General features: G+C 41.5%; 1 protein-coding gene across 1 annotated transcript in view; it reads left to right on the top strand.

The window, feature by feature from the left end:
• xkr6b (XK, Kell blood group complex subunit-related family, member 6b) overlaps positions 1 to 27,192 on the top strand; it is a 62,524-nt gene that overhangs the window by 27,843 nt on the left and 7,489 nt on the right. Inside the window, exon 2 of the mRNA XM_038727533.1 lies at positions 26,965 to 27,161. Coding sequence (XP_038583461.1) covers positions 26,965 to 27,161 — 197 coding nt within the window. The remainder of the gene's footprint in view (positions 1 to 26,964; positions 27,162 to 27,192) is intronic.

Below are 27,192 nucleotides of genomic sequence, written 5' to 3'. Positions count from 1 at the left end.
CACTCCTGTTTTTGTGTATGTTTATTCAATATAGCTTGTGTGTTTCTTTTCTTTCAGTCTCGACTCCATTAACAGCAGTGCACTTGTGTGTGCCTATGTTTGTGTATCATGGTGTGTGCTTTATAGTGCTGCTTATATCCCAACCTGCTTTAGGAACACAGCCCGACCACAACATCTTGAGCCTTTCTGAGGACATTTCTCTCTCTTGTGTGTGTCCTTTGATAGAAGTGTGTCACAGACTTGAGTTGCAGCCGTTTGATGTCTGATGTTGGATTGATGATTAGTTTTGGGATGTGTTGCGACCCTGGCACAGACAGAATCCATATAACGGGACACCAACAACAAAATTAGGTTAGCAGAATTAGCTTGTTTATTTAACTGTGTCCCTCTTAACAACTCAGTTCCTTCTCTTGTCTGTGTATTTAGAACACTATATGGCCTCATGTTTGCTGTGGTATTTTGATACAATGTAGGAATATGCAACATGTCCCAGATAGTAAACTCATGTGGGCAAATTCCAACTGAGGTGTGGCAAATCTGATAAAATATTATGGGCCATACCGTTGTATGTTCGTGTGTGTGCGTGTGTGTGCCCGCACGCCCGTGTGTGTGGTTATATACGAGCAGGTGACACATAAGTATATTTACACTCCTCCTGTCCCCAACCCCAGGACAGAGTAAAAATCCATCCCAGTCCTGGAAGTATGACTCCTCTCACATCCTGTTCCTTAAACAAAAATCAGAAAATCGCATTTAATCATATTGGAATTCTATATAAAAACTGATCTATGATTCCCGCCCTGCCCACTCCCGTTGACTTTTTTAACCAGTCCTGTCCAGTCCTGTTCCTGTGGAATCCCACAGGAATGTTTTCATTTGAACTGCTTTGTGATGCTATTGGATTTTAGGGGTGGAAGGTGGGGAATCTGTTCATGCAAGAATCGCGATTCTAAGATTCTGAATCGATACATAACATCAAAAAAAATATTTTCTATTTTTACATTTGAAGCCCCCCTCCAGCCAGTTTTAACTTACGTTTTTGGTTAATTATTTTTTTTTTTACTTACCCATGATAACTAATGTGCGCATATCAGCTGTTATCAATCATACAGTCGATGGTCCTGTTACGCACTGCACACGATAACTCCCACTACATTTTATGGTGCGCTTACTTTACCGCGGGGGTGTGCATTGGTAAAATGCATGTTGCAGACTGTATATAAGACGGTGGCAGGTGAAAGTGCGACGCGTTTTCTGTCATCTGTCCTCCAACACGGCACGCACAACATTGCAAGGAAATGACTCAGAAAAATATGAAATGTCATAGAAATGTCAAAATACACTGGAGGGAGGCTTTAAGTATAGTTTAAATTTTCGTGGAAGAGGGAAAAAGGCTTCATTAAAACTCAGTTGCAGCAGTGTCGCTGGCTACTGGTTAGTCAGTTGATGCAAACATAATACGAGAGAACTCAAAAATTAAAAACTACATTGTCAAATAAAAAAAATGAGGTCAGCCGCCATTGGCGGGTTGCTGGAATAGATCTAATTCACTTCAAACCCTTATTACCACACCACACGAGTTGACTGACCAGGTTTTGTTTTACATCGACTCTGCACACTTGGACATGATATGTAACATGTGACCGTCAATAATTGTATCACAATTATTTGATTGAGCCCTGCTGTTACTGTCACTATAGTTATCTAGCTAGCTCAGTGTATCCACAGGTAATTTATCCGTGGTAAGTTGCACATAACTCTGCTGTGACGAATGCAGGAGGATGCTGTAGTTGAACAGTGATGTTTTATTTCTCTTCTGTGACAGCGAACACGATACTTTGAGTAACTGTTATGCTTACTGTTATGCCACATTACGGTGGACTAAAGTGACTTAACTGCCCCGTATAGCATACACTTTTTTGTGACTGCGGCAGTGTGCTGGTTCTTCTCTCACGTACCATGATGCTCGCTTCCCACAACAAACGTTCGAGTATGTGTTACACACAGGTTACCCACAAGGCCACCTTCCTTAAAGGGGGAGGCTCAGGTGTGCCATCCTAGCCTGTTAGAAAACAAAGTAACTGTATAATCGGAAACAAATTGAATCGTGATACAGAAAGATTCACACCTCTATTGGATATTGTTTTTTAATGCGAGCCTACCACTGCATTATAGCATTACAGGTTTACTGGCAAGCTAACTTAGTTTTAGTTTCAAATCATAACAGGCATCTAATTTGAACTCAAGACAAGTTAAGCTAGTTTATTGTAAATATATCGCCTAACAGCATTTCAGTCAGGATCAAAGACTGATATTGCAAGTTATATTTGGCGATATAGCTCAGTTCTGGGATCTCCATGCCCATCCACGCACCTACGTGGAAAGCCATGAGGCGGGAAGAGCAGCTCCCCGCCCTTCCACATGCCAATGTGGAAAGCATGAGGTAGGGAGAGCACCTCCTTGCCCATCCATGTGCATACATGGAAAGCCTGAGGCAGAGAGCCGCAGTAAAGAACCCCCCTACAGAACAGAGCAGGCATGCAATTTACATTTTTAATCACTGAAGCATGGCGTTAAACAGCCAAACAGTTAATTGATCCCCTCTGTCCACGTCTCTCATCCTCTATATTATTAAAAGCACACCGCGCCAACGCTAGCTTGGCAAGGCTAGATGTACAACAAGCTGAATGAAAGCTGTCTGAAGTCTAACTGTTAAGCTTAGTTTGCCTTGTATCTTCAATCTACACATTGTTACCTGTACTGAATCACGCAGACACAGAGGGAAGGAGGACAGGAGCTAGCTGCCTGAACTGCATCTGTGCCGCTCTAGCGACATGACGCCCAGAGTGCAGTGCATGTTAGCCTGTTTGATTTTATTCGGCTAAATTAATTCCCAGATATGCTTCCGATAATGAGATATGCCCGATCGGCCAGTACGGATATCGGTTAATTATTTTGCATCCCTAACAGATATACCCTGAAAGGTGGAGCTGGGGTGGCGGTGGGTTATGAGCTTTGCATAGGAACAGCGAGGACAGGCAGGTAGGTTACGGAAGCTTAAATAGGCGCCTTGTCTGGAATTTGCCAATGAATGCTAAGAGATGAATCAGCTGAACTATCATTTTTTTGGTAACATTTTGGATATTGATATTGATATGGATACTGTATTTTCCTTGTTGTAGGAGGAAACTTAATGGCTTCAAAACTTCATGGTCAACCAGCTTCAACCTCCAAATATTTTAAGCGTAGTGGGCTAGAGGAGCAAATAGTTTGGCAGGATTTTCATCCTGCATGGCCTCCTGGGCGAACACAACACACTGTAGCTCTTTTGGTTCAGATGTCCACTTGAGATATAGATCGACATTCCCTTGTCAAAGATGGGCACCTTAGCCCGTAGTGAGGGAGACAAAGATATCAATGTGTCCTCTCTCTATCTCATTCTCTCTTCTCCATCTCTGTCACCATCTGTATGTCTCTCTAGGTCTTTCAAGCTTCATGTGCTTCCTGGGCACTGATATTGACAGCTTGTTTTTCGAGAGTCTGTCGCTTCCCATTTGCTATTTAATATTTCAGTCTGAGGTGTTTCTGGGTGTTATAGCTACAGGATCTTGGGGCTTCGGTGACTTGCATGAAGAACAATTTGTGTGCTGTATAGAGGCTGATGTGGAAATGTTTGAATGACAAATACGTTTTTCGTGATAGTTGGAACACAATGCCTTTTTTTAATCAAGAAATGCATCTTTATTTAAGCTACTGTCGGAAATGTAATTTATGTAGAAGCTCTAGGTTTGACAACAGATTGACTGTTTGTTAGTTACTGTTGCTATGCCTGACAAGCACGTGAAGTTTGAACATTTGTAGTAATTTTTTGAAATCATGGAAACATTGATTCAGACAGGGGTAGACAAAAGTAGGCTTCTCATTACTAGCCTGTCGATTTTGACGGCTGAAATGACAATGTTGCAAGCCAATCAGATCTAACTAGCTAATTAATTAAGCTAATAACAGCTCCATGTGTTGGTTGAAAACATTATCCATGGCTGAGTTCTTTTTTTCTGGGGAGGGTGGGGGTTTGCTTAAGTGCAAATCTCCCCAATTGCAATAAGACCAGGACAGAGCTGCTAACCTTAGCATAAACTCTGATAGCATCCAGAACCAGCCTCCACACAGTGGTGAAATAACGCACAGTGGACATGCTATTTGTGAGTTGTTAGTTTTCGAAGACTTAATCTGTAACCCCACAAATTGATGTAGTTAGTTAATGACGTGTTTCCAAGCTGTGGAAGTAATGCTCGGTTACTTCTGTAGCTAGTAAGCTAGTTAACTGGACATGCTAACAACTGGACATGCAGCTCGCCTTGAAGCAGATAACCACACTGTTTAATCCGTTCCTTACATTTTTGCTCTTGTGTATTTGGTTTTGGAAAGGATGAAATTCCCCAACACACGGCAAACTCTTTATATGCAGAGTATCACTTCTACTCCCATGCACACGGCCTTGGCATGTTGAGAAATCCAAAGCTCGACAGGCCTGCTGTGAGGGGTTTAGCTCGATCAGTCATTGCTTTTTGGGGGAAATTGACCATATGAGTGTCCATATTATTGAAGTTCATATATTTCTTATCAGTTCCACTTTTACATCTGCAGATCAATTTTACCAAATCATTTACAGCTCTCACAATGTCTTTATATAGCAAGACAAGAAAAAATCCATTTTTCCCCCAAAGCTTCTTCTGCTTTTTCTAACAGGAGCCTGTGTGATTTAGATTTCCCTCCTTGATGTTAAAGCATGAGTAGGGTTTTGCCTGCCCTCCCTGAGAGAGCGCTGGAGTAATAGCAGCTGCTCAGTCCTGATTAGAGCCACCGTTCTTACAGGGCCAGGCCCACACATCTCTGTCCTACTTTCTCTTCCTCTCCTCCTCCGCCTCCTCCTCCTGATCTTCCTCTTTCCCTAGCTCCCCACCCTCTCCTAAAGTCATGCTCCAAGCTGCTGCTTAAGAATCACAAAATCACACTGCATACGATTTTTTTGTCTGGTTTCTTTTAACCCCCTGTTGGTTCCCCACAAACCCATAACTTATCCTAAGATTTGCAGAATTTTTAGATTGTATGAAACATCCACACGTGCATGTACACAGGTTCACATAAGGTTCATCTTAGGAAAGAAATGTGTCTACATGTGTTTGCCAAAACCGTACACCTACATACAACACCAGAAGATGTGTACATAAACACACAACAGTTATGAGTCATAGCAAATGCCGGAACCACGCAGGTATCTCTGAATTGGAGGATCTCTATACTTAAAGTTCAGATGTGCTTTGGACATTTTATGTTTTTTTAAATTACCTATTTGAAAAAGTTTGCTCTAATGTGCTGCATCTGTGTGACCTTCAACATGTCACTGGGGCAGTTGCAATCCGTACATTTGTACTCTGTGTGGTGGCGTGCATTTGTGAATGTGAAGGTGTGTGATGAGAATTTTAGAAATACTTTATACTTGTTTCTGTTGTGCAAAACTACAACAGTAAAAAAAATCTTGCTGAAGCTTTTCACACTTTCATGTGGCTTCAGGATTGTTTATTCCCTCCACTGTCCCGTTATGTTTCATTTACCATTTTCCCGACTCAGGTATGTCTTAGCTCTGTGTGTGCTTTGTAAGGTCGAGAGAGGGCTGCACGGAGTTTGGAGAAGAAAGGTCTTCAATTTCTCAACCAAACTAATGTAAGTTAAAGTTTCAGATCATCTTTTACAGGCACATATTTCTGTGCTGTTTCCTTTGTCAAAATGATGACCAGACAGGCTGAAGCAGCTCTTCTGACTCAAATTACTCCAGGGTCAGGGTGAGTTGAGCTGCCACATGTGGGATGGGATGCTTTTCATGAAGAATTTAAAACCGTATTTTTTCCATATTGGAGCTTCTAATGTAACTTTAGTAGGGTGCAATATTGGCACACAGACCTCAGTAATTTGGTTCAGTTAATTACAGCAGTTACACACACAGCACCAGCAAGTGAAAGTGTTTAGCTGATGGCCAGTCTTAAGGTACAATTAACATTTTATTTCATTTGAAAATGAAACAAATGCAATATTTTCCATGCCAAGTGACTCATTTCATACTTGGACAACATTTTAATAAACTCAGTCAGGGAGTCCCAGAACAACATTGGTTTGGCTGGTTGGTCTTGCGCATGAGAAGTGATGCTGCATAAAAAGGTAGCATTATTCACTTTCACTTTGTCAAAAATAAAAGCCTCATGAAGGAAACCAAATTAGGAGAAGAGAATAAAAGCAAGCAAGGAGAAGGAGGACTTACAGTAGCTTCCTGTCCTTTTCCCCCTGGGCTGAGTAGGAGCAGAATGTTCAGTCTAAGGTTGGACATGCTCAGGGGTTTTGTGAATGAAATGGACGCCTTGGCTCTGTGCCCGTACATTACAAAGCTAGGTTTTCTCCTGTCTTCCTTCCCATCCCTCCTCCGCTGCCCTCTCTCCCTCCTATTCATCAGGAGACTTCCCAGACTGCAACATGTTGGAGTCCAGTTACCATCACTTAGCAACTCTCAGGAGATATCAGCTCTCTCTGATGAGCTCTTGCTCTCTCTCGCTCTCTTTGCCTCAATTAAATTCTCAGTTTTGAAGTTATTATTGAAATACAGTGTTGTCAAAACAGTAAAACACATGTATTTGTGCAGTATATACTGTAAAACTAAAGGTTTATTGTTAAATTACAAAACATAATTTCTAAAATTATGAAGTTTATACAAAAGTTATATAAGACTTTATATACTGATTGTCATTTAGGACGTTACATACATATATTTGGGACTATACAAATAAAATATCTATTCCTTAGATGTATCTTTTCCACACTGACCATTACTTACTGCTTCTTCTCATTCACTTACTCACATTTACAGGCACACACGCACACACACACAATCTCATTTAAACTCTCATCCAAACAACCACAGACCATCTCTTCTTTCTTCCCATCTCTCCCTCCATCCACCCACTGAACTTAAAGTGCTCTGTAGCGGTAATGGCCAACCTGTGTTTCACCATGTCACAGGACATGTGGAACAAGCCTTAATGGAGAGAAACATGGCTCCATTCAGGTTTACCAGTGTTTCAGGTGGAAGGTATGCATGATATGAGTGAGTAAAACTATGCCAGCTACTGTTACTGTAACATAATAACTGAACATATTTAACTTTATTTCACATAACTGGAATGCAGTTAGAAAACAAGCTGACTCATGCATAGGTGTGTGCACGAGATGGTCATTGTCATCTCTTGAAACTCTTGAAACTCAAAGGTGTAACCCACAAGGTGCCACCCTGAAATCCTCATTGGCTGATAGGCTAATTTGACACTTTATCTCACAACTAGATGTCCTGGAAACAGACAACTTTAGACTGATAACAATACCTGGAAAAGATAATCACTATACAGCTAAGATAACTTACTGCTCTCTGTAGTTTAATTTTTAAAGGGAAAATTTGGCAACTTTTATGTGGATGTCCAGTCAGTGTTGATGGTAAATGTGGTCAACTGAATCAATAAAATCCTCAGTGTGTGCTATATTGACAGATAAAGCACTCCTGTTTGTTTTCTCCTGTTTGCAGAGCCATGCTGGCATTGCCTACATGTACCAGGGTGCATTGCACGAGAGCTTCTGACGCCCACGCCCACCCAGTGGACCACTACAGCTCTGAGTGAGCTAATCAAAGTTGCACAATGTTGCCAAGCTTTTTGACACATAGCTATATCTTTACCATCACAGCATGTCTATCAAGTGAATTTACATATAGCAGCAACACACACACTTGTTGAGCTAGTGCAGCAGTAGTTTCACAAAACATGAAAAAAACAGCACCTCGATTTAGTTGTCTTCAAATGAAGCTTAACATTCAACGTCCAACATCACTCCATAAAGTTGGATTACCACCCTAGATTATAACGTTAGTTATTTGTTGGCCAAACCATAGCGATAGGTGACAAAAATACTCACTCATGGTCATCTGCCCTCTCTGCCCTGCTGGTCTTGTTTTTCCCAGCGCTGGAGCGTACAGGGCCTGGGACAGGATATCGCAGAGCGACCGTGTGCGCTGTGGAAGGGTTGGTGATGGTTCCCCCTGATGCTCCTGATTTTACACATGATCCATGATGATACAGAAATATAGAAATTAATGGCAGAAATATAAATATTTTAGAGACCCCCCAAAATTTCCTGTTTTTAGAGGAGCCCATGTCTTATTCAGGTGAGCTAAGCTCCCCCATAGTTCGCACCATGGTCTCCAGCACACATCTGTCCAAGGCTACATTCACATGGCAGGCCTTAATGTTCAATTCCGATTTATTGCCCAGATCCAATTTATTTGATTGACCGTTCACATTATTTTTTAAATGGGGATTATTTCAGACTTCGATGTGAACTGGCCACAGCCTGAAAGAGACCCACATGCACAAATGAAAACAACAGCACACACGACACGCTATCGTATGGAAGTAAACATGGAGGCTACAGAGGAGAGCTCATACTTGCTGACCCTCCCGATTTTCTGAGGAGACTCACGTTTTTCATTGCCCTCTCCCGGTTTCCTCCTGGGGTCACAATTCTCATGATTGATGACAAATATTTACAACTTTGTGCCCTTTTCATTGCATTAATTGTGGTTTCGTGATGCAGAATTGTGACGATGGTCACTCTAGAATTACGTTAGAGTCACATGAATTGAATTGAAAGAATCCGACCAGCATCTGTTTTGGACCACATATGAAAGTGGCAAACTGGAAAAGATCAGATTCCATGTGGGCTGGTCACTTTGGCCTGCAGGGTGAACGCAGCCCAAACATGGAGTAAAACTTTCATGCACAGTAACGCTCTCTCGGAGTTGGACAACAACATCCAGCATAAGGATGTGGAGGGTCCCCACCGTACCCATATCCTATTGCACAACTGAGACAACAGCGGCAGCCTTGGCCACTCACCAATGCATTTCTTTCTGCCCAAATAAATATGGCTGAACATCTGTGTCTGTAAAATGTATCCTGGTCCATGCTTATCAAGAACGGGAAGCCAGAAATCCAAATTGAAGTAGTCTGTAGTTCTTCCGTGCCACCGACTACGTCGTGGCGTCTTCTGACTGAACCGTTCACTAGTTTTTATTTTTCAGTTTCTTAAGGTGTGTTCACACTGAAAGCGAAGTTAATATTCGCCTCGTTTTACTCGCGCGAATTTGACGGCTGGACATTTTGAGTGTTCACACACAATGCGATAAGTGAAAAAACACAACTCGCAAATACTACAGCTATATGAACCCAAAGTAAACCTTTTCCTGTGATTTAATTGTAATAAATGGATCAAACTGATGCCGAAATAACTACAATATGATGCCGATTTGTTAGACATATGAATTCATGCTTTGTCAGGTCTGTCAGCAAGTCAGCAGGACAACAACTTTTAAAATGTTTGTTTGAATGTAGTTCGGATCGAGCTGGGCTATGCTATGCTAACTTGTTCACAATAGTACGATGATAGCTGGTATAAAGTTACAGACACATATTTTCTGAACTCACCAGGTAGTTCAACTTTCTCGTTCAGCTTTCTTTTCTTCAAGTAATGTCCATTTTTGTCCGTTTTTCATATAAATATGAAGTAGTAGTCCAGCAGAACTCCGGTGCCATCCGATGCTAACAACAACAGTGGAACCGGATGTGCATGGAAGCTAGCTGCCGAGAAGCGTGAGTTGTAATCCCAAAAAGTAAAGTTAAAAGCTAATTTAATAAAAGCAGTTAACCAAGTTGAAAAATTTTGAACTTGGGCGAACCAGCGAATGTCGCAACAAACGCCTCTTTCTCACCACCTGGAGTGAATTTGCAAGAATTTGCGTCTTTGCATTGACTTTGTATGTAATCAAGCCGGCCAAAACGCTGGATTCGCTTTCAGTGTGAGCACACCTTTACAACTTTAAACGATCCGCATCAGCCGGCTGGTCAGCTGCAGCGAACTGGGCCAAACCAATACTTTCAATATTAAGGGGGGATACGAGCGGCCCCTCCCAACTTCCGATCAATCCTCATTTTTGCTGAAAACTGATTGGCTCAACGGCACAAATCAAAGGAGTTTACTTTCAATACGTTTTGTCAGGGTTAAACTCAGCCCAGGGTTGTGTGACAAGCACAATAGAGCAGGTAAGAAAGAAAGAAGGGGGAAAAGTGTGGTGCCAAAAAAATAAGCATTTAGAAGAAAAAAATGTTGGCACAAATACACAGGTGCTGTGGCAGGCACAGATGAGGCAGGACACAGCACAGGCACTGATAAGTAATGCATTTATTATATACTGAAATTATTTATATATATGCACTTATGTATAGATATATACGCTAAATTTTATATTTATATATATGTTATAAACAACAGTTGAAGGAAGAAGGAATAGGAGGAGGAACAGGAGGAGCTGTAGGAGAAGGACTATGAAGAGAAGCAGCAGGAGGAGGAGAAGGACAACGGAAACAGAAACAGAAACAGTCACAGGTATAAGGACCTGTGCAGGGGCTGGGTAGTCAGTCATCCATAGATAGAATTAGAAAATGGATTATTGTTAGTTATAGTTATTACTGATCTTCTCATGCATATGTAGCTGTATAATCAGTACAAGCAGAGTCAGGGTCCAGCATAGGGGAAGCTGAGCCAGGGATGGGCCTACTCAGAGCTGAAGTTGAGGGATTTGATTTTTATGCACACACATACACACTGCTCTATTTTATAGGACTGCATTGTAGTTTTTGATTATATTTAACTATTTTAGCATTCTGACTGACTCAGGCTTGCCTGACCTGGTCTTGTTCAGTGCAGTGGTGCCTTGCTTATACAAACTTAAGAGGCAGGTGTCATAAAAACTTTCTTGAAGGTCTTCATCATAATGAAGACTAGCCTAAAATAACTGCAAAAAATCTTTCTCTGCAACCCCACACGGCATTTGTATAAAAGGCCTCTCGTCCCGGACTGAATTTCAGTGTCAGTACATCCCTGGAAGAGCTAAACAATATAGATGGGTAGAAGTGAAAGAGTAGAACTTTTGGTTCTTTCTCAAATACTTGAGCTTCAAATAAGCCACAGCTCACAGTCCTGCAGCACATTTTACTATAAATGTAAGATGTGTACCTGTCAGTGTATTTTTGACATCCCATGAAGATTACACTACTATCTTTAAACATCCCTCTTGTCATGTTGTCAATACATCATACATACTACACTATGTTCACTGTTTTTTAACAAAAGAGTATGCATTTTATCACACATCACAGCCCTTCCCTTTTCACCCTGAGGCACAGCCAAGGAGATATACCTGCTATCATACACACACTTCTTTTACTGATATGACAAGTATTACTGCATGAGGGATGTTTGCGTCTGCTCCTACAGTCAATCATTTATTTCTTCCTCTGATGAAGTCCCCTCAGAGCTGGAAGAAGCCTAGTGTCTGAAGGGGGGATTTGCCTTGTCAGCACCTGATCTTCCCTGCGTAGATTCATGGAAGAAAGGAAGAGTTCCAGGGATACATCTATCGATCTGGCCCCATCCCCCCATCTCTTTTTCCTTCTTTCTGCCATCTCACCATCCCCCAGCCCAGAAAGGTAGAGCTGACCCAGGGGTTCTCATCCTAGCTGAGTCTCTACATGTATGTTGTGTCTGCTGCTCTGCATGTGCTTGCATGTAAGTGTTTTAAGAGCTGGATAAGCTGGCCCCATGAATCCAGGCAGCTGTCTCAGAGGATTTATATCATATTGTGTTAGCCAGTGTTTGGGTGATGGAAGGAAGCTGTTGATGCGGCTGAAAATGCTGGAATGTGCAGGAGAGATATTTTTTTCCACCACAGCTTTGCGTGTCTGAAGGAAACTATGATGACGGTTAATTTTTTTCGTCATCGTCAGTAACTATATCTCCCTCAGTCTGCTGTGCAGCCCTACTGCACTAGTGCTTGTCTGTGACCTGAAAGTACCCCACATAGCTAAAGTACCTCTGGAATAGTTGTTATGGTGGCCACTTAATGTGCTTTCACTCTTTCTCCTTCCCTTCGCCTGCCAGGCAGATAGTTTGATCTGTCACAACAGGTTTTGCTCAGCGGGCCTGTCAGTGACTAGCAGTTGGGGGCTCACACATATGCTTTGTGTCAGTGGATCCCCTCAGGTTAGCATAGGGCTCGGGGCTTTCCCATAGTGACACCGTCTGATGGTGTGAAGCCTGGTGTAAAAATGTGATTGTGTCTGTTTTTTTTACTTGAAAATGGAAGAGACATATGTGTCTTTTAGTGTAGGTGTTTTACTGTATGTGTAATGCATCAGTCATGACATGTTTTGGGAAGTGACAAATTGGTCTGTTTGGAAGCCTAATGTGGTTGCATTTGTGCACATATTTAATATATGTGTGTGCGCGTGTGTGTGTGTGTGTGCGAGACCAAGAGGGAGAAACACAGAGAGAATGTGCACACTGATACTGTTGTGTAAGAGTGAAAATTTGATAAGCTTGTTGAAATTGATCCTGTAGCCTGTGTGTGTGTGTGTGTGTGTGTGTGTGTGTGAGTGTGTTTGTGTGTGAGTCCCCATAAGCCTCAGTAGCAGCAGCAGTGTCACTTATGATGGATGAGCTGACATACACTGCATGTCAATAATGAGCTAGCTTGCTCTCCTGTCACACATTCACACCTCCTCTTAGAGAAGGGGTCTACCTATCTTTCAAATTAGCACGTTATGTGACTAATCTTCCTCTCCAGTCAGTGCGGCTGTGAAAATAGGGCAGATTTGAGACTGCTGTGTGTGTGGGAGCTTTCTGCATTTTCCCGGGGGTATATTCCCTAAAGAGGAAGATTAATATATCAATGGATGACTTGATCATAGTCAAACATACACATGTGCTGGTGTGTGTGTGTGTGTGTGTGTGTGTGTGTGTGTGTGTGTGTGTGCGCATTTTTGTGAGTGAGAGCATGTGCACAGTTCTATGGGAGCCGCCTCCTTTATTTGCATGTCTGGAGCTAACATCTATCATCATCATCAAGGCACTGCAAAACAGTGAGGCAGGCAGGCGCTGCCGACGCTCTCGGGAGAGAGACTGAACACACTTTCAAACCTTTACCGCAGCAATATCAAACGTTTCCTAAATGCCTTCGCCTCGGGGCAAAGGCACACTACGCAAACGCATGCTCATGCACAGATGCAAACAGACAGATTCTGTTTTACATCATTTTTCTTTCCTCGTGCTGTGTTTGTATTATCCAATCATTCACCAGATACACAACCACCATCATAAAGATTTGGTGTAAGAACACCTGAGGAAACATCCTGCAGCACAAAATAATTGTTGAAAAGACACCAAATCCTTCTCATTAAAACACTCTTTCCTTTCATCCACAGCATTTTTTTTAAAATGCTGATGGCCAGAGTTGCTCAATCCATTTTGGGAGCCAGAGGGGATTACTGGGGAGTACTAAAGAGGAGAGGGGAACGCTAAAATGGTACAGCCTGATAGATAGAAGAGCAAGAGACAGTGTGTGAGCTGAATAGTAAAAACAGCCCCTGAGACGATGGGGGGGAGGCTGCACGGTGGAAGAAGCGCGCAAGAGCGAAGGAGGGAGGAGTATGGTGGAGTGGAGGCATAGAGCCAGAAAATTGCATTGCGTGCTCGGTGATTAGTTTACCTCCTGGGTCTCATTCTCTCTCACTCCCCTCCTCTCACTCCCCAGGTTCTTTTCTACCTCTAGTAGCTTTTCCTTGTGTCTTTGTCTTGCCACTTTCGCTGCCTCACGCCTCCTTCCACTTCCTCTGTCACTACATCACACTGTCACTTCTCTCTATTCTCTCCTCCTATTGCCTCCTCTCCTTCACTTTCTTGGCGGTTATCTCCACTGACTCTCCTCTCTATCTCCGTCTCACCCCGCACCCCACCCCTCTCTTTTCCTCCTTGTGTGCTGACTTGCTTCTCCCCTCCTCCGGGCTTGAAATATGCGTAATGCCACCTAATGCAAGCATGACCATCCAAACCTAAAACATATATTTTTTTAAAACTCACTGTGAGCTGATTATGTGTTTTTGGTTATGTGATAGTGGCGGTAAAAACTCACAGGCACAACGGAGATTTACGCAGAGAACTTTCAATCAGTCTCCAAGTCAGGGAAGCTTTTTAACACCATAAACCAGCACTGCTAATTATAGTCTTAAGAGCAATAAACATGAGCTTCAAGTGTCTCGCACAGCACAACAGAAGTGCTGACACTGAATGGAAGTCAGCCTCCACACGGCCCTTTATAGTTTGGTGCGCTTTGAAAAGCAAGTGGGTCAAGCCTTTTCTTCTTAATCTGTACATAATCTGTCCCTTACTCTAGTTGAATAGCAGCCACAAAAACCGTACAGGAGGGGTGGGGAGACGGTGAGTGATGGACATATGCAGGAAAGGGAGAGCGAAAGAGGATTTCACTTCAGGCTGCCAGGGTATTTCTCTCCAAAGAAGGCATTTTAAGGTTGCAGAAGGCCACAGAGAAACAGATTGCTGTTACTGTAAAAACCTCCTATATTAATTTTTAAGCTCATTCTGTAAATTTCTTCTCAGCAGCTGAAGAAGTCCTATAGCAGTGTGCATGCACCGGGTAGGAATTCTGCAGTACATTTGATAAAATGAAGTGTGAAACCAGCTGTAATGTGGCAAGGTAATTCAGAAATATCACTGCAACTGACACTTTAACCTTTAAAAAACAAAGAACAAATCAAAAAGCTATTGCCAACCATGTCCTCAAGAAAAGCTAAAATCAGAAGGAATGAATGTGGCGAGTGGAGCCTACCCTAGCATACAGCGGGTGAGAAGCAGGGTATTGAACAGCTTCAAAATCTTAAATTTTTCATTTTACATGGAGAAATATTACCATTTTATGTTAATGTTTTAATCTGCAACAATTCTGATAATCAGTTAAATAAGTTTTTAAGCAAAATGCAGAAGATAGTTCCATCTTCTCGGATGAGAGGATTTGCTGCTTTACTATGTTGTATGTGACAGAAACTCACTATATTTGGGTCAGAGAAAACAAGACATTTGAAGACATCACCCTGGGCTTTAGGAAACTGATTTATGTATTTCTTGCTACTTTCTGACATTTCAGACCAAAAAAATTAGATTTATCAAAAACAATATTCAGCACATGAATCAAAATAATCTTTAGTTTCAGCCCTAAAGATTCAGCAAAACCAGGTGAACAACAGAGGTTGATAAGTGACGTCAGTATCTACATGACTACTACTTGAACACTGCTGTTTGATGGAACCAATGCTTAACATTGCTGTTTTGGGGAGAAGAATGTTTTGAATGTTAAGAATTTAGGGAAATGTTACAAGCTTAGAGTTCAGGCTATATGTGACAGCAGGTTCGGTGTATCCTTTCAGTCTGTGTAATCTTTACTTGAAAATGTTGGCCAGAGCTGCATAATGTAGTTTTAATTTTGACTGTTGAATCAAATCAATCATTTAATTAAGCCTGCTTTTCATTTGATTACCCATCTGGATATTGGATAGTGCAGCCCCATTGTTGTTGATAGCTGTTATTGCCCAGCTCTAGTGACAGCGTTCTGTATCTGAAAGGCATGGCAACATTTCTCCTCTTTGGCACTGATACAGAATCTGCATCTCCTTATCCATAGCATGCTTTAGTCCATTATTGAAGAACGGCCCCAAATTATCTCAGATCAGTCTGAATCTCTGCCATCCATCTAAAGTCACAAAGGCCATGATCACCTGACTCGTCTCCCCTCTTGCTCTTACATCGTCCACTCGTCTTCCTCTTTTCTCACTTTTATCTTATCTATTCATCCCCTTTCTTCTCCTCCTCCCTCATCCACTATCATATCCTTGCCTCTCATTTACATTTTTACCCTCTTCTCTTCTCTCTGCTTTGCACTTTTCTTAGTGATGGCACAATATCAAGTGATCACAGTGCAATGAGTTGGGATACCTGAGGACCTCTGCTAATGGTGACAAATGACTGAGAGAGCAGAGAGGAAGGAGAGAGTAGAGCAAAGGAGAGGAGAGCTACAATACACGCTAGGGGTCAGTGTTTGCGCTTTGTGCATAGATAAAGAAAGCGAGAAGAATGCTGTTTGACACTGCCACACGAAATGTGAATCAGTTTTCTTCAACATCTGAATCATACACTGAAGGGAATAGTTGGATATTTTGGGAAATACGCTTATTCACTTTCTTGCCGAGAGTTAGATGTGAAGATCTACAGCCAGGACCATTAGCTTAGCTTAACATAAAGATTGGACTATTTCTTAGCAGGATGCCTGGTGTCTTGTCATCACAGTGAATGCGGAAACTTCAGCAAGTGAGTACTCGAGACCAAGAAGTTGTCCAGTACATAAACTCATGTAGAACGTTATGTTGCCTATATAACCTTTAACTTTAGATGTGCTGGTAGGCAGTTTTACATTTTACATTTGTATGGTGCCAGGCTAGTGATTTTCCCCTGCATCCAGCCTTAATGCTAAGCTAACAGTCTCCAGGCTGTAGTTTCATATTTAAACAAATGCAGAACAAATTAAAGTGGTATCAATGTTCTTATAACTTTTGGCAAGAAAATGAACAAGCATATTTCCCAAAATGTCTGATGTTAGCTGCAGGGCTAAATGGCAATGAAGGTGCTTATGAATAGCCAACTTTTTTGCTCTGCTACTACAGTAAAAGAACTGGTTACAGGCAGACTCATTTCAATAACATTATAGATTCTATGTTTCTATCATGATAAAAAGTTAATTAGTCACTATGGTTGTAAAAATGATTTATGCAGATGAGCACAAGGTTAACTGAGCTGTTAAAATTAGCTCAATGCCAACAAGCTTACGTCAGTTTATAAATGAAGCACCAAACTACAGTTAGCTCATATGTTAAGATTCTCACTGGCATTAGTGACCTTTGAAGAAATTCTCCATCATAAATCCCCTTTCCAAATGAGATGATGTTTATGTATGTAGTGTTATAATTCCAGTGATAATATTTAGTCAAGACGTCAGGGATGGTTAACCAGTGCGCACTCCAAGAACTGACAGGGTGGAGCAGAATTGACACAGCATCTCTCATCTCGTCTTGCCGCACCCCATCGCTTTCAGCTCGCATCATGTCAACCTGGTCTCCATTTAACATTCCAGCAGCTCTCGGTGTAGGAATCGTACAAAGGCACTGGTCACAGGTTGTTGTGTGTTTGTATGTGAGTGTATCTGACTCGCTTGTGGGATTCAGATCTCAACTCAGCCAGCCTTTCATCCAGGTCTATTCACCCGCCATAAGGAGGATAAAAACATGTCTGATGTAGGATCAGTGGTACACTGTTAAAGGGGAAGCCCATTGAGCCACAAAGTGTTTTTAGAAAGTGCAAAAATCCCCAGTCTTGACATACGTTTAAATGTTAACACCTATGTTATATTTTCATTTCCTATTCCTATTCAATTGAAGTTAAGATGCTGAGTTGAAGAGATGATGAATAACAAAACACTGACATCACTGTTAAGCTCCCGCCGGAGCTGTGATACTTTTATTCACTGTAAAGGGCAAAAGGATGGCAGATTAGTGAGACGGCCTTCTAAAGTGTCCTTGAGCAAGAGACGGACTCCCTGCCAGTTTTTCTAAAACTGATCTGTACTGCTGACTGTGAAAAGATGACTTTCTCCTTCAAAATACTAGAAATGCTACTAGCCATTCATAGACATAGACAGCCATCTGTGTTTCCCACTGCTGCCATCCTAGTAGGTAACTCCAGGAGACAGTAAAATCTGTGCCTTACAACAGAATTTTTTGCTTCACATATACACTTAATAAAGGTTGCATAGGAGCATAAAAGATGACAGTATTGTGTGTGTTTTCTGTACTAAGTGAGCATAATTGCTACTTCATAATACTGGTAAATAATACTAAAAGTAGCAGACCTTAAACTTGGAGTGGAAAGTGATTTGACCAAGAGTCATGGTGGTGGTGTGCTTGAAAAAAAAAAAGAAGGAAGTTTGTCCAACATGTCTTCAAATAGTGATAACAGCACATACTTTTATCATATCACTTTTCTACACTTTACAATAACAGTTATACACTATTATCCTAGAGAGTTATAGGGGAAAGCTTTTGACCACAGCATCCAGATCAATATGCAGTGCCGCAACTTACAATTATTTTCATAGTCGATTAATCTGATTAAAATCATTTTTGAAAATGATCATTTGGTCTATTAAAAACCATAAAAAGCCTAAGATGATGTCATCAAATCACTTAAAACCCCAAAATATTATATTTACTACAATGTAAAACAAGGAAAAGCTGCATATCCTTAAATTCAAGAAGCTAGTAACATTAAATGTTTGGCTTTTTGCTAAATGACCTAAACAATTAAATATTACCGTATTTACAGATAAATTTAAATGAATGTGCAGGTAAGTTGAGTTTGTAGTAAGATTTCATATTTAATTGCTTTGTCAAAATATGTTTGCATCTTAAAATTGTTTGCAACTCGTTCAAGGGTTCAGTCCTCGCAGTAATTGTTACTCCTGTTGTGCAGCGAGTGTGTGCTTTCGTGTCAGCAATAATGTTTCTTCAAATGGTGGTTATTTTAAAACAATAGAAAGAGGCATGGGATGTTTTCCAAAATTGCCTTCATGATGGACAGATTTGCTGATATTATCTAATTGGGCAACTGAGCACCAAAAAGGATGGGGACAGAGCCAATCAGTACAGGAAGATAGGACACAGAATGGCCATGAATAGGCAGTACCTGCTGCTATGCTACCGCACTCCCCTCCACACACACACACCTTCCACCACTTTCCTCAAAAAGAAAATCTTCATTGAAAAAAGGAAGAAAAATTTCCACACACGGAAATTAAATTCTGTTTTGGAAACGAGTTGGGCTTCTCGGGAGAGTTATGAAAAGAGAGAAAAGGCACAGAGTGAAGATGCCGAGCAAGAGAGGGAGAATTTAAATCTCCCTGATAAAGGAGGGTTAAACATCATTGAGAGTCGACGTGCGGCCCCTCGGAGTGACTCAGGGTGTGACTCATTGCAGCTGGCATTTCCTCCACCTTACACACTTTTTCATAAACCCTCAAGGCTTGCATATGATATGTCCCCCATGCTTAGTGTTCTGCCAGATTCCACCTGTTAACAGACGATGCATAAGCTCTGTTACATGCTGCTGTAATAGTACTTGTGATCTTCTTATGAATCAGCTTATGACAAGATATGAATGCTGTCTGAGCTGCTGAACCTTCCTATGAGCATGACTTCAGAAACAGATGCTGTTAAACCTGGCTAGGTGTGTGTGTTTGATCCTTCTAACCACCCACTCAAGGGATTAGTGTAAGGGTGGTTGGATGACTCATCGGCTGATGACTCTGGAGGAGAGGGGGGAACAACACCATGTGGACAACTTGTCCGTTATTCCACCTGTCCCCTCAATGCAGCTTATGCTCAGATCTCAAAATGTCCACACATGTAAACCTTGTAATTCCAGTTTCATATCTGTATCTGGTCAGGTTCAGTACAGTCTTGATGTTGTGTTGGAGATTGTGTGTGTGTGGGGGGGGGGGCTAATGGTTGCTGTGTCTCGACAGCAGTGGCAGACGACTGAGCTTGGAACATGACCCCGGCACAGCGTAGAGCTGTTAGGCCATGCGTACGCTGCTTAACGAGCCATGAGCGATCGCTATGATCGCCCCACAAATAATTCATGAGGAGCCCTGTAGAGGAGCTATGGAGCTAAAAGAGAAGTGGGGGTGAAGCATCAAGGAGTGGACCACAGCCTAAGTGGAGTGAGGGCGGGAGGCGAGGGGAGGAAGACAGAGAGAGAGACCCATCTGACAAATGTGTCTGGAATAGAAAGGAAATCCTCTATTACCTACAGCGCTGACAAGTGTGCTCGTGCACGCATGTGTGTGTGTGAGTTGTGTTTGCTTATTTTTAGAGAGCCATTTGTGTTACTACATCTGAAAAAGGCACAGTGGGAGTGTTAACAGTGTGCATCACAATTGCGGGATGTGTGTGAGATTCTTGCGAAGGCATACACTGTGTGTGTGTTGGAGATGTGATGGAGTGAGTTCCGATTTTTCTGACAGCCGTGAAACCCAGTGTTCAACTGAAAAAGTTTTTTTTTTTTGCTGAAACCAAGGGAATATGAACTAACAATGTGTATTATCAGAGAGGAAAGGGGTGGATGTGTACAATGAGAACCATCATTTAGCTTTTAGTGCTTATGAGAGCTGAAGTATGAATTATTGCACAGAAGTTTATCACTTTAAAAGGAACGATGGGCAATAGTATTGATGCTAAACAAAATACAAGTGAGCGCAACTGCTGACAATAAGCCAGTGGTCAGGAAATAACAAACCAAATATCCATACTTTGTTATATCATCCGTGAGGATTCCTTTTTTTCCAGGGTGGCTCTAGCAAGGGCATGCTTGTCTGTGGGTTGGTCTACCAATTTGGTGCAGACTAAAACATCTCAACAACTGATTGCCATGAAATTTTGAGTACATTTTTAGTAAAAAAAAATAAAGCTCTAGTAAGTTTCCTCTAGAAAAAAGGATGTAATTTCGTACTAATATGTAGAGAAATGGGAAAGTCCTTCTCAAAAGTAAGTCAAATATCAATTCATTACACATTTATTGTTGAAGACAATGCCTGTCCTACTTGCCTGTTGACAAATTTCTATTTTTCACATGACAAAAAGACTATATAGGTTACACTAGCAATGAATTCCAGTTAATTAACTCCAAATGTACACATCTCTTTTCACCTATAATCAGTGACAAATTACTTAATTCTTTACCAGAAAACATCTGACTCGTAAATTATTCAGCAATGATGGGCGTGTAAAATAAATCAATGCCACAATTTTGTTTTTTAGTGAAATGTCTCGACTACTATTGGATGGATGAAATTTGGAACAGATATCACTTTTGCTCAGTGAATAAATCCTATTGACTTTGGTGGTTGTCTGACTTTTCATCAATTGCCACCATCAGGTTAAAGTTTTCACATATCCTGTGAAATATCTCAAAAGCTACTAGATACATTAGTGAATAATTTTGAACACAAACTGTGTTCCCAGACAATGTATCCTAATGACTTTGTTGATTCAGTGACTTTTACTTTAGCAGCTCCACCATAACACTCACTTTGGTGGCTTTGACGTAAATACTGTATCTCCACAACTTTTTATCAAGCACCACCATTAGGTCAAAAGATTAATTTGTCCAGTACTTTGTTTTATGACCAAATACCTGCAAAAAGATTCCATTCCCATCAGCAACATGTTAAGGAAAAGATGGCATGCAAACAACACACCTTCTTAACATCAACAAGTTAGCTTTGGCATTGCGGGCATCTCAGCATGCTACCCTGTACAGCCTCACAGAGCCACTAGCAGGGCTGTAGAGTCTTGGTTTTACAAAGCAAGACAGCTATGGAGGCCATGAAGACTGCTGTCTCTCTTTGTTTGTTTTTTTTAACCTGTCCTGCCCGGCAGCCTGGTATGAGTATGAGGAGCTGGATACCATATTGTGCCAGACAGATTTTACTTTAACAAGTGCTGTTATTTATTCAAATTTATTTGTCACCGGGCCAGACAGGGGACAGACATGGGGATGGGGAATAGAAACACCACATAAACAGACAGCACAGAGAGAGGGCAACACCTGAAGGAGAACGGGGATGGGGGGTGGGGACAACAGGAAATAGCAGAAGGAAACACCAATTGCAGAAAGCAACAAAACCTGCAAGAGAACGGGGAGGGGGGCTTGGGGCAAAGAAAAACAAAAAAACAAAAAACAACAACAAACAAACAAAAACAAAGAGACAACCAGCCGAACAGCTGCAATAAACAGCTGACATAGGAAGACAATTGAGAGAGAAATGAAAACGAGAAAAAATCAGGCAACATAAATAAACAACACAGCACCACCATGAAAGCTGAAATAGGCTAATAACAATTAATTTAAAGGGGCATTATGGAGTTTCCAGCGGCCACTAGCGGTGCGTTTTAAGATTGCAACCAGGCGTGTGCTCGTATGCGTGCTTGTTTGAACTCATGAGCGAGCATAATCCGAAACACAACCGCTTTCATACAGAAATTCTGCAATAAACGAAAAACCGAGAAACACCAGCACACAGGCTGTGGCTTTTCACACAGACATGTTTAGGCTCTGTTACTTTAACGTTCCCATCTCAGAGGCAGATCAACACTGGCGCCGTACCTTTCATTCAGCGCAGCGAGACACCGGCATATTGGCACAGTACTCCCGAAAAAAGGCAGAGTGACAGCGGCTATAGACAGGCAGGGAGACTGCTTCACACAACATACTGGAAACTCAGGTAAACTCCCACTGCAACATTACAGTAATGTTTTTATCAGCTTGATATTGAACTAATCCATGCTCGTTACATGATAATGGTACAGTGACTGCATTTAGCTGATGTGCTACATCGTTAGCTCGCCTGCTGCTTTCAGTAACTATCTTTACTATCTGTGTATCTTTCACCGGAGGCTCAGCAATGTCAGCACAGATAAAAGTATTGGATGATAATGAAATGGTTAGTGAGCTGGACTGAATATTATAACAAGATTGTGTCACACTTTATAACAGTTAGACCGCAGTAAGTAACTTTACTGTAACTAGTGTTAGTGGATGGCTCTTCCTCTGTGTTATGTATGTGTATATTATGTGGGTCATGTTTGTTACAGCGACTGAGAGGTGGGGAAGCTGTGTACCTGAGTATCGGTAAAGGGCAATAAAATCTAAATTGAATGTTACGAAACCAATAGTGGCAGGTCCGAGCTAATGTAACGTTAGCTGGCTGCTCCTGGCTGCATCACTACAGGATAGTAAACAAATCGTTCTTTGTTTGCTTTTTACCATCACATCATTTCTTGCAGCCTTTGACACTTTGACATAATACCAGTGGTACACAGGAAAGTAAAATGGGTCGCATTAGTTGATGAAGTAATGTGGAAAGCGATTCAACTTTGCACCGGATAACATTAACAACTGCTCGGCGTTAGCCGGAGAGCTAACGTGACTTTCGCTGTGTTTCTCCAGCTTTACTAATGCTCAATTCATTACACATTTATTGATTAAGACAATGTTTGGTCTGATGGACTTCAGCAGATAAACCTTTATTGTTGTTTTGTATCCTTACATGGAGTCTGTGTTTTGCTGTGAGCCGGTTGTTAGTGGACAGCATGTCGTTGAGAGGCTCGGGAGCGCACAGGGCTGAATCCGACCCCCTCACATTAAAGCAGTATAGTGGCTGATGCGAGCAACAGAGAAAACAGGCGTGTGCTTCATTTCTAAGTGAGTTTTGAGCCCATTGACAATAAGGAAATGAAAATTTGATTTATTAAAATCAAAAACTTACATATAGCCCCTTTAAATAAGTAAAAAACGAAGAATAATTTTACCAGAGAGAACCTTTGTTTGTGTGTGTGTCTATATGTGACACTGTATGTGTCTGAGTGCATGTGGGTGAGTGTGTCTGTATGTGTATGTGTGTGTATATGTTTGTGTGCATAAGCCTGTTACAGAATGTAGTTCATAGTGAGAGTGGGATACCACAACCGCGCCGCTCCGACTCCAGCGACAGGCAGGCAAGACCCCCAGTAGCCAATAGGGGTGGGAGAGAAGTCGACGCAGAAGACCCCGACCCGACCAACAAACGCCAAAGACACCGGCCATCCAAATGCCAATTCACAACGCAATGCCGTCGGAAAGCAAAAGGCGGAATCCGCAGAAGAGCGGCACCCGGACCAACTGCGACGCGCACACAACAGAGGCCAGTGCCACCCTGCGACAGGTGTGACACCAAAATGTGTGACCTATCAGATTCTGTGACCCAACCAGGAAATGCCTCCCTCGGACTCCAATGCACAAACTAACGCCCAGCAACCCCTGCACAGAAAAAAACAATGCATCAAGATGCATCGACAATTGCAGCCTTCCGAGCCGCAACCAGACTGAGACTGCTGTCTCTGACGGAGGTACTATAGATCAGCGAGACGTATCAGTGGAACATACAGACTAATGGAAATTGGGGGATGGAGACAAAGGGCCTGTGTAGGTCTCTGTGGCATGTCATTAGTGAAGAGATGGGTTGAGTTGTTCAATCTGACATTTACCAGTCAAACTGAAAATGTCACTGAATGCCAGCCTTTACCTCTTGATATAATGGTGACTCTTACTGCCCAGAGCTATTCATCCCCAAAAATCTTTTGCCCCCCCCGCCGTCCACTGTCCCAAGAAAAACCACCATACCTGTGGTCCTTTATTTCCTTGTCCAGCCAAACCTCAAATGTCTATTTTTGTTAAATCCATGCATTACCAGCCTTGAATCAGTGGGTAGAAGATGCCATAACAGTGTTAGCAACAGAAGATATTATATTTTAGTAAATAACTGTATACAATGTGTACTCTGCATTGTATGACAAAACACCTGACTGCTGGTTATAATGATTCATTACATATTTGTCAGCCACATCTTCATATGAGCTTTTTTTTCATGTCTCTAGGAGATAATGTAACACAGCTGTTAAAATGTAATTCCACAGCTGGTTTCTCATGTCTGAACACTAATATTGTAGCTAAAGTTTTTGTGTGCCGAGGCTCTTGTTCCTTTGATTCATTTGTATAGTTTCTTTCCCAACTCTGGCCGTCTTTTCAGGTTAGCTAATTGACTGGCAGACTGGACCATGTAGAGGTTGCCAACTTTGTCAAAAAAAGAAATGTGACGTTTGTTGTGGGCAGAAAAAAAAGACATTTATTTTTTTGTGATCTCCCACCACAGCATGCTTATTTTTTGGCCATTAAATATTTATGTAGTGATCACAAGAAAAATGTTTTTTCTGTGTTGTTCTCAGCATATAATACATAATACTGCAAATACTAATTCAGTCAAAATAAAAGCCTCAAATCAATTTTACCAAGATCAGAGCAAATGTGTCACATCAAAATTATGTCTCATGGTTGTAAGACAAATATTTTGTGATCCCAGGAAGACGAAGCGTATGTCAAGATCATTAATTATTTTGTTGAGCACAAGTAAACAAAAAGTGAGAAACAGTTGGCCTTCCACATGTACCAGATGGATTTCATGTTCTCACTATCAGATTAACTGAAGGTCTAGAGGGCTGTTTAGAGTTGTATTGTGTGTATGGAGAAAATTAACTGGTTAATGCTAAAATCTTATAACAATAACCAAAAGCAATCAGACCCTACTAGATGATGCATTCTTTACAGTGCGCTGTTCTCAGCCTCATTTCAAATTAAGCAGTAATCTCTTCCCCAGTAGCTAATGCAGAAGCTAATTATGTTGAAAACCACTCATAAGCATTTCCGGGTTTTGTTTGTTTTGCTGCAGTGAATTTGTGTCTCACTTTTAGGAACTGAATTTAGATCCATGGCCTCTCAATTTGTTTTGGGGAGTGCTACTGTCTAGTCTATTTCTGTCCTTGCTACGCTATTGTCCTCGGTTGACTGCCTTCACATCAAGTGCTGGATTTATTTGGCCACTCTGCAAGCTCAGGCAGTTCGTCCCTGCAGCTACCGCCCAGTATGCACAGGCTGAAGTCACTGTTAGGAACTATAAACCACTGTAACTGTCATACTGGTTTCAGTGATTGTTTTCTCTACAGCCTGACTTGGGTTTCCATGTTTGAAGAGCTAAAGTTGTTTATAGATAACAGAGGATAAAAGCACACCAGAATGCCATTTTCCTTCTTTTTGTATTCTTGATTTTCTTTTGTTGGATCGATTGATGCTTTTTACAGTGCATTTTCAAGCATGTGGTGTGATGTTGCTGTCCAAAGCTTTGATCTGCAAAATGTTTTGCTCATCATTGTTTACTCCTCTTCTTCTGCGCATGTTAATTGGCGGCTCCAACTGCAGTGCTCCATTTCAAAATCCATACCCAAAGAAGATTATGATCTTAATTAGCTATATCACAGCCCTGGGCATATTACATATTTGCTCAGCAGCACACGATGACTCTCGGAGTCTTGTCCTTTGAAAAAAAAATCAGTAATACAGCTTTGATTGCAACATGAGCTTGATTCAATTAACCGCCAGATCTCAGCTGCATTACCTACCGTCTCCCTGGCTTCACCAGAGTCACTTCACCATTATGAAACCCCATCAGTCATAAAAATAGCCAGTCCAGCAGTTGACAATCTTAAGAGAATGATTATTGCCTTGCTTACTATATGTGTCCTATGACTAATTCAATATCAACACCTTCAGAGGACAAAGACCAAATTTTTTAATTTGGCCACACCACTGACAATTCTCTCATTGCTGCTTTACACAAGGCAGTTATGCTGTGGAATAAAGCTGCTAAGATATGCAAGTAGTTACATGGTGCCTAAAGAAGCAGATGTTGTGATTATGAGAGACTTCTTGAGTGTCCTCTAGTTGATGTTTTTTTTCACAAAATGCATGTGGCAATCAAAATCTACACGTTTTTGTCAAATCCCTTAAGTTTTCATTTTATTAAAGTCAACATTATTCATCGGTAAACAGCTGAAAAGTGCCTTTAACTAATGCAGAACCCACTGATAAACTCCTCAGGAATGCAGATTGATATATTTTACTGTGTACTAAAAAGTGTAGCTAAGTATGCCCTCTAGTGTTGTCAAAACTCAACCACGTGCAGATGTGCAGAACACTCAATATATGCATTTCTTTGGGTAGCAAAGATGTAATATTGGTGTCATTGAGTGTTCTTGAGCCTTTTTTTCAATCAACAGAGGAATATTTATTATTATACCAGATATATATATCTGTCTCTCTCTATATATATAGATATATAGAGATATCTAACTATCTATCTATCTATCTATCTATATATATACCAGAATGAGTGGATAGTCTAAAAGTCCATCCCTTCTCTCTCTGCAGGTACATCCGCACCATGTACCTTGGTATCCAAAGTCACCGGCAGAAGGAGAACCAGCGTCGTTTTTACTGGGCTATGATGTACGAGTATGCCGATGTCAACATGCTGCGACTGCTAGAGACCTTCTTAGAAAGCGCCCCTCAGCTGGTGCTGCAGCTCTGCATCATGATCCAGAGCAACAAGGCTGAGTGGCTGCAGTGTAAGGGGTTCCCTAAAGGCTCTATAAGAGC

Source organism: Micropterus salmoides, unplaced genomic scaffold (genome assembly GCF_014851395.1).
Source record: "Micropterus salmoides isolate LMB-PRFRI ecotype aquatic unplaced genomic scaffold, ASM1485139v1 Ms_hic_scaffold_18, whole genome shotgun sequence".
Taxonomy (NCBI): Eukaryota; Metazoa; Chordata; class Actinopteri; order Centrarchiformes; family Centrarchidae; genus Micropterus; species Micropterus salmoides.
This window is presented reverse-complemented; position numbering and strand designations above follow the sequence as displayed.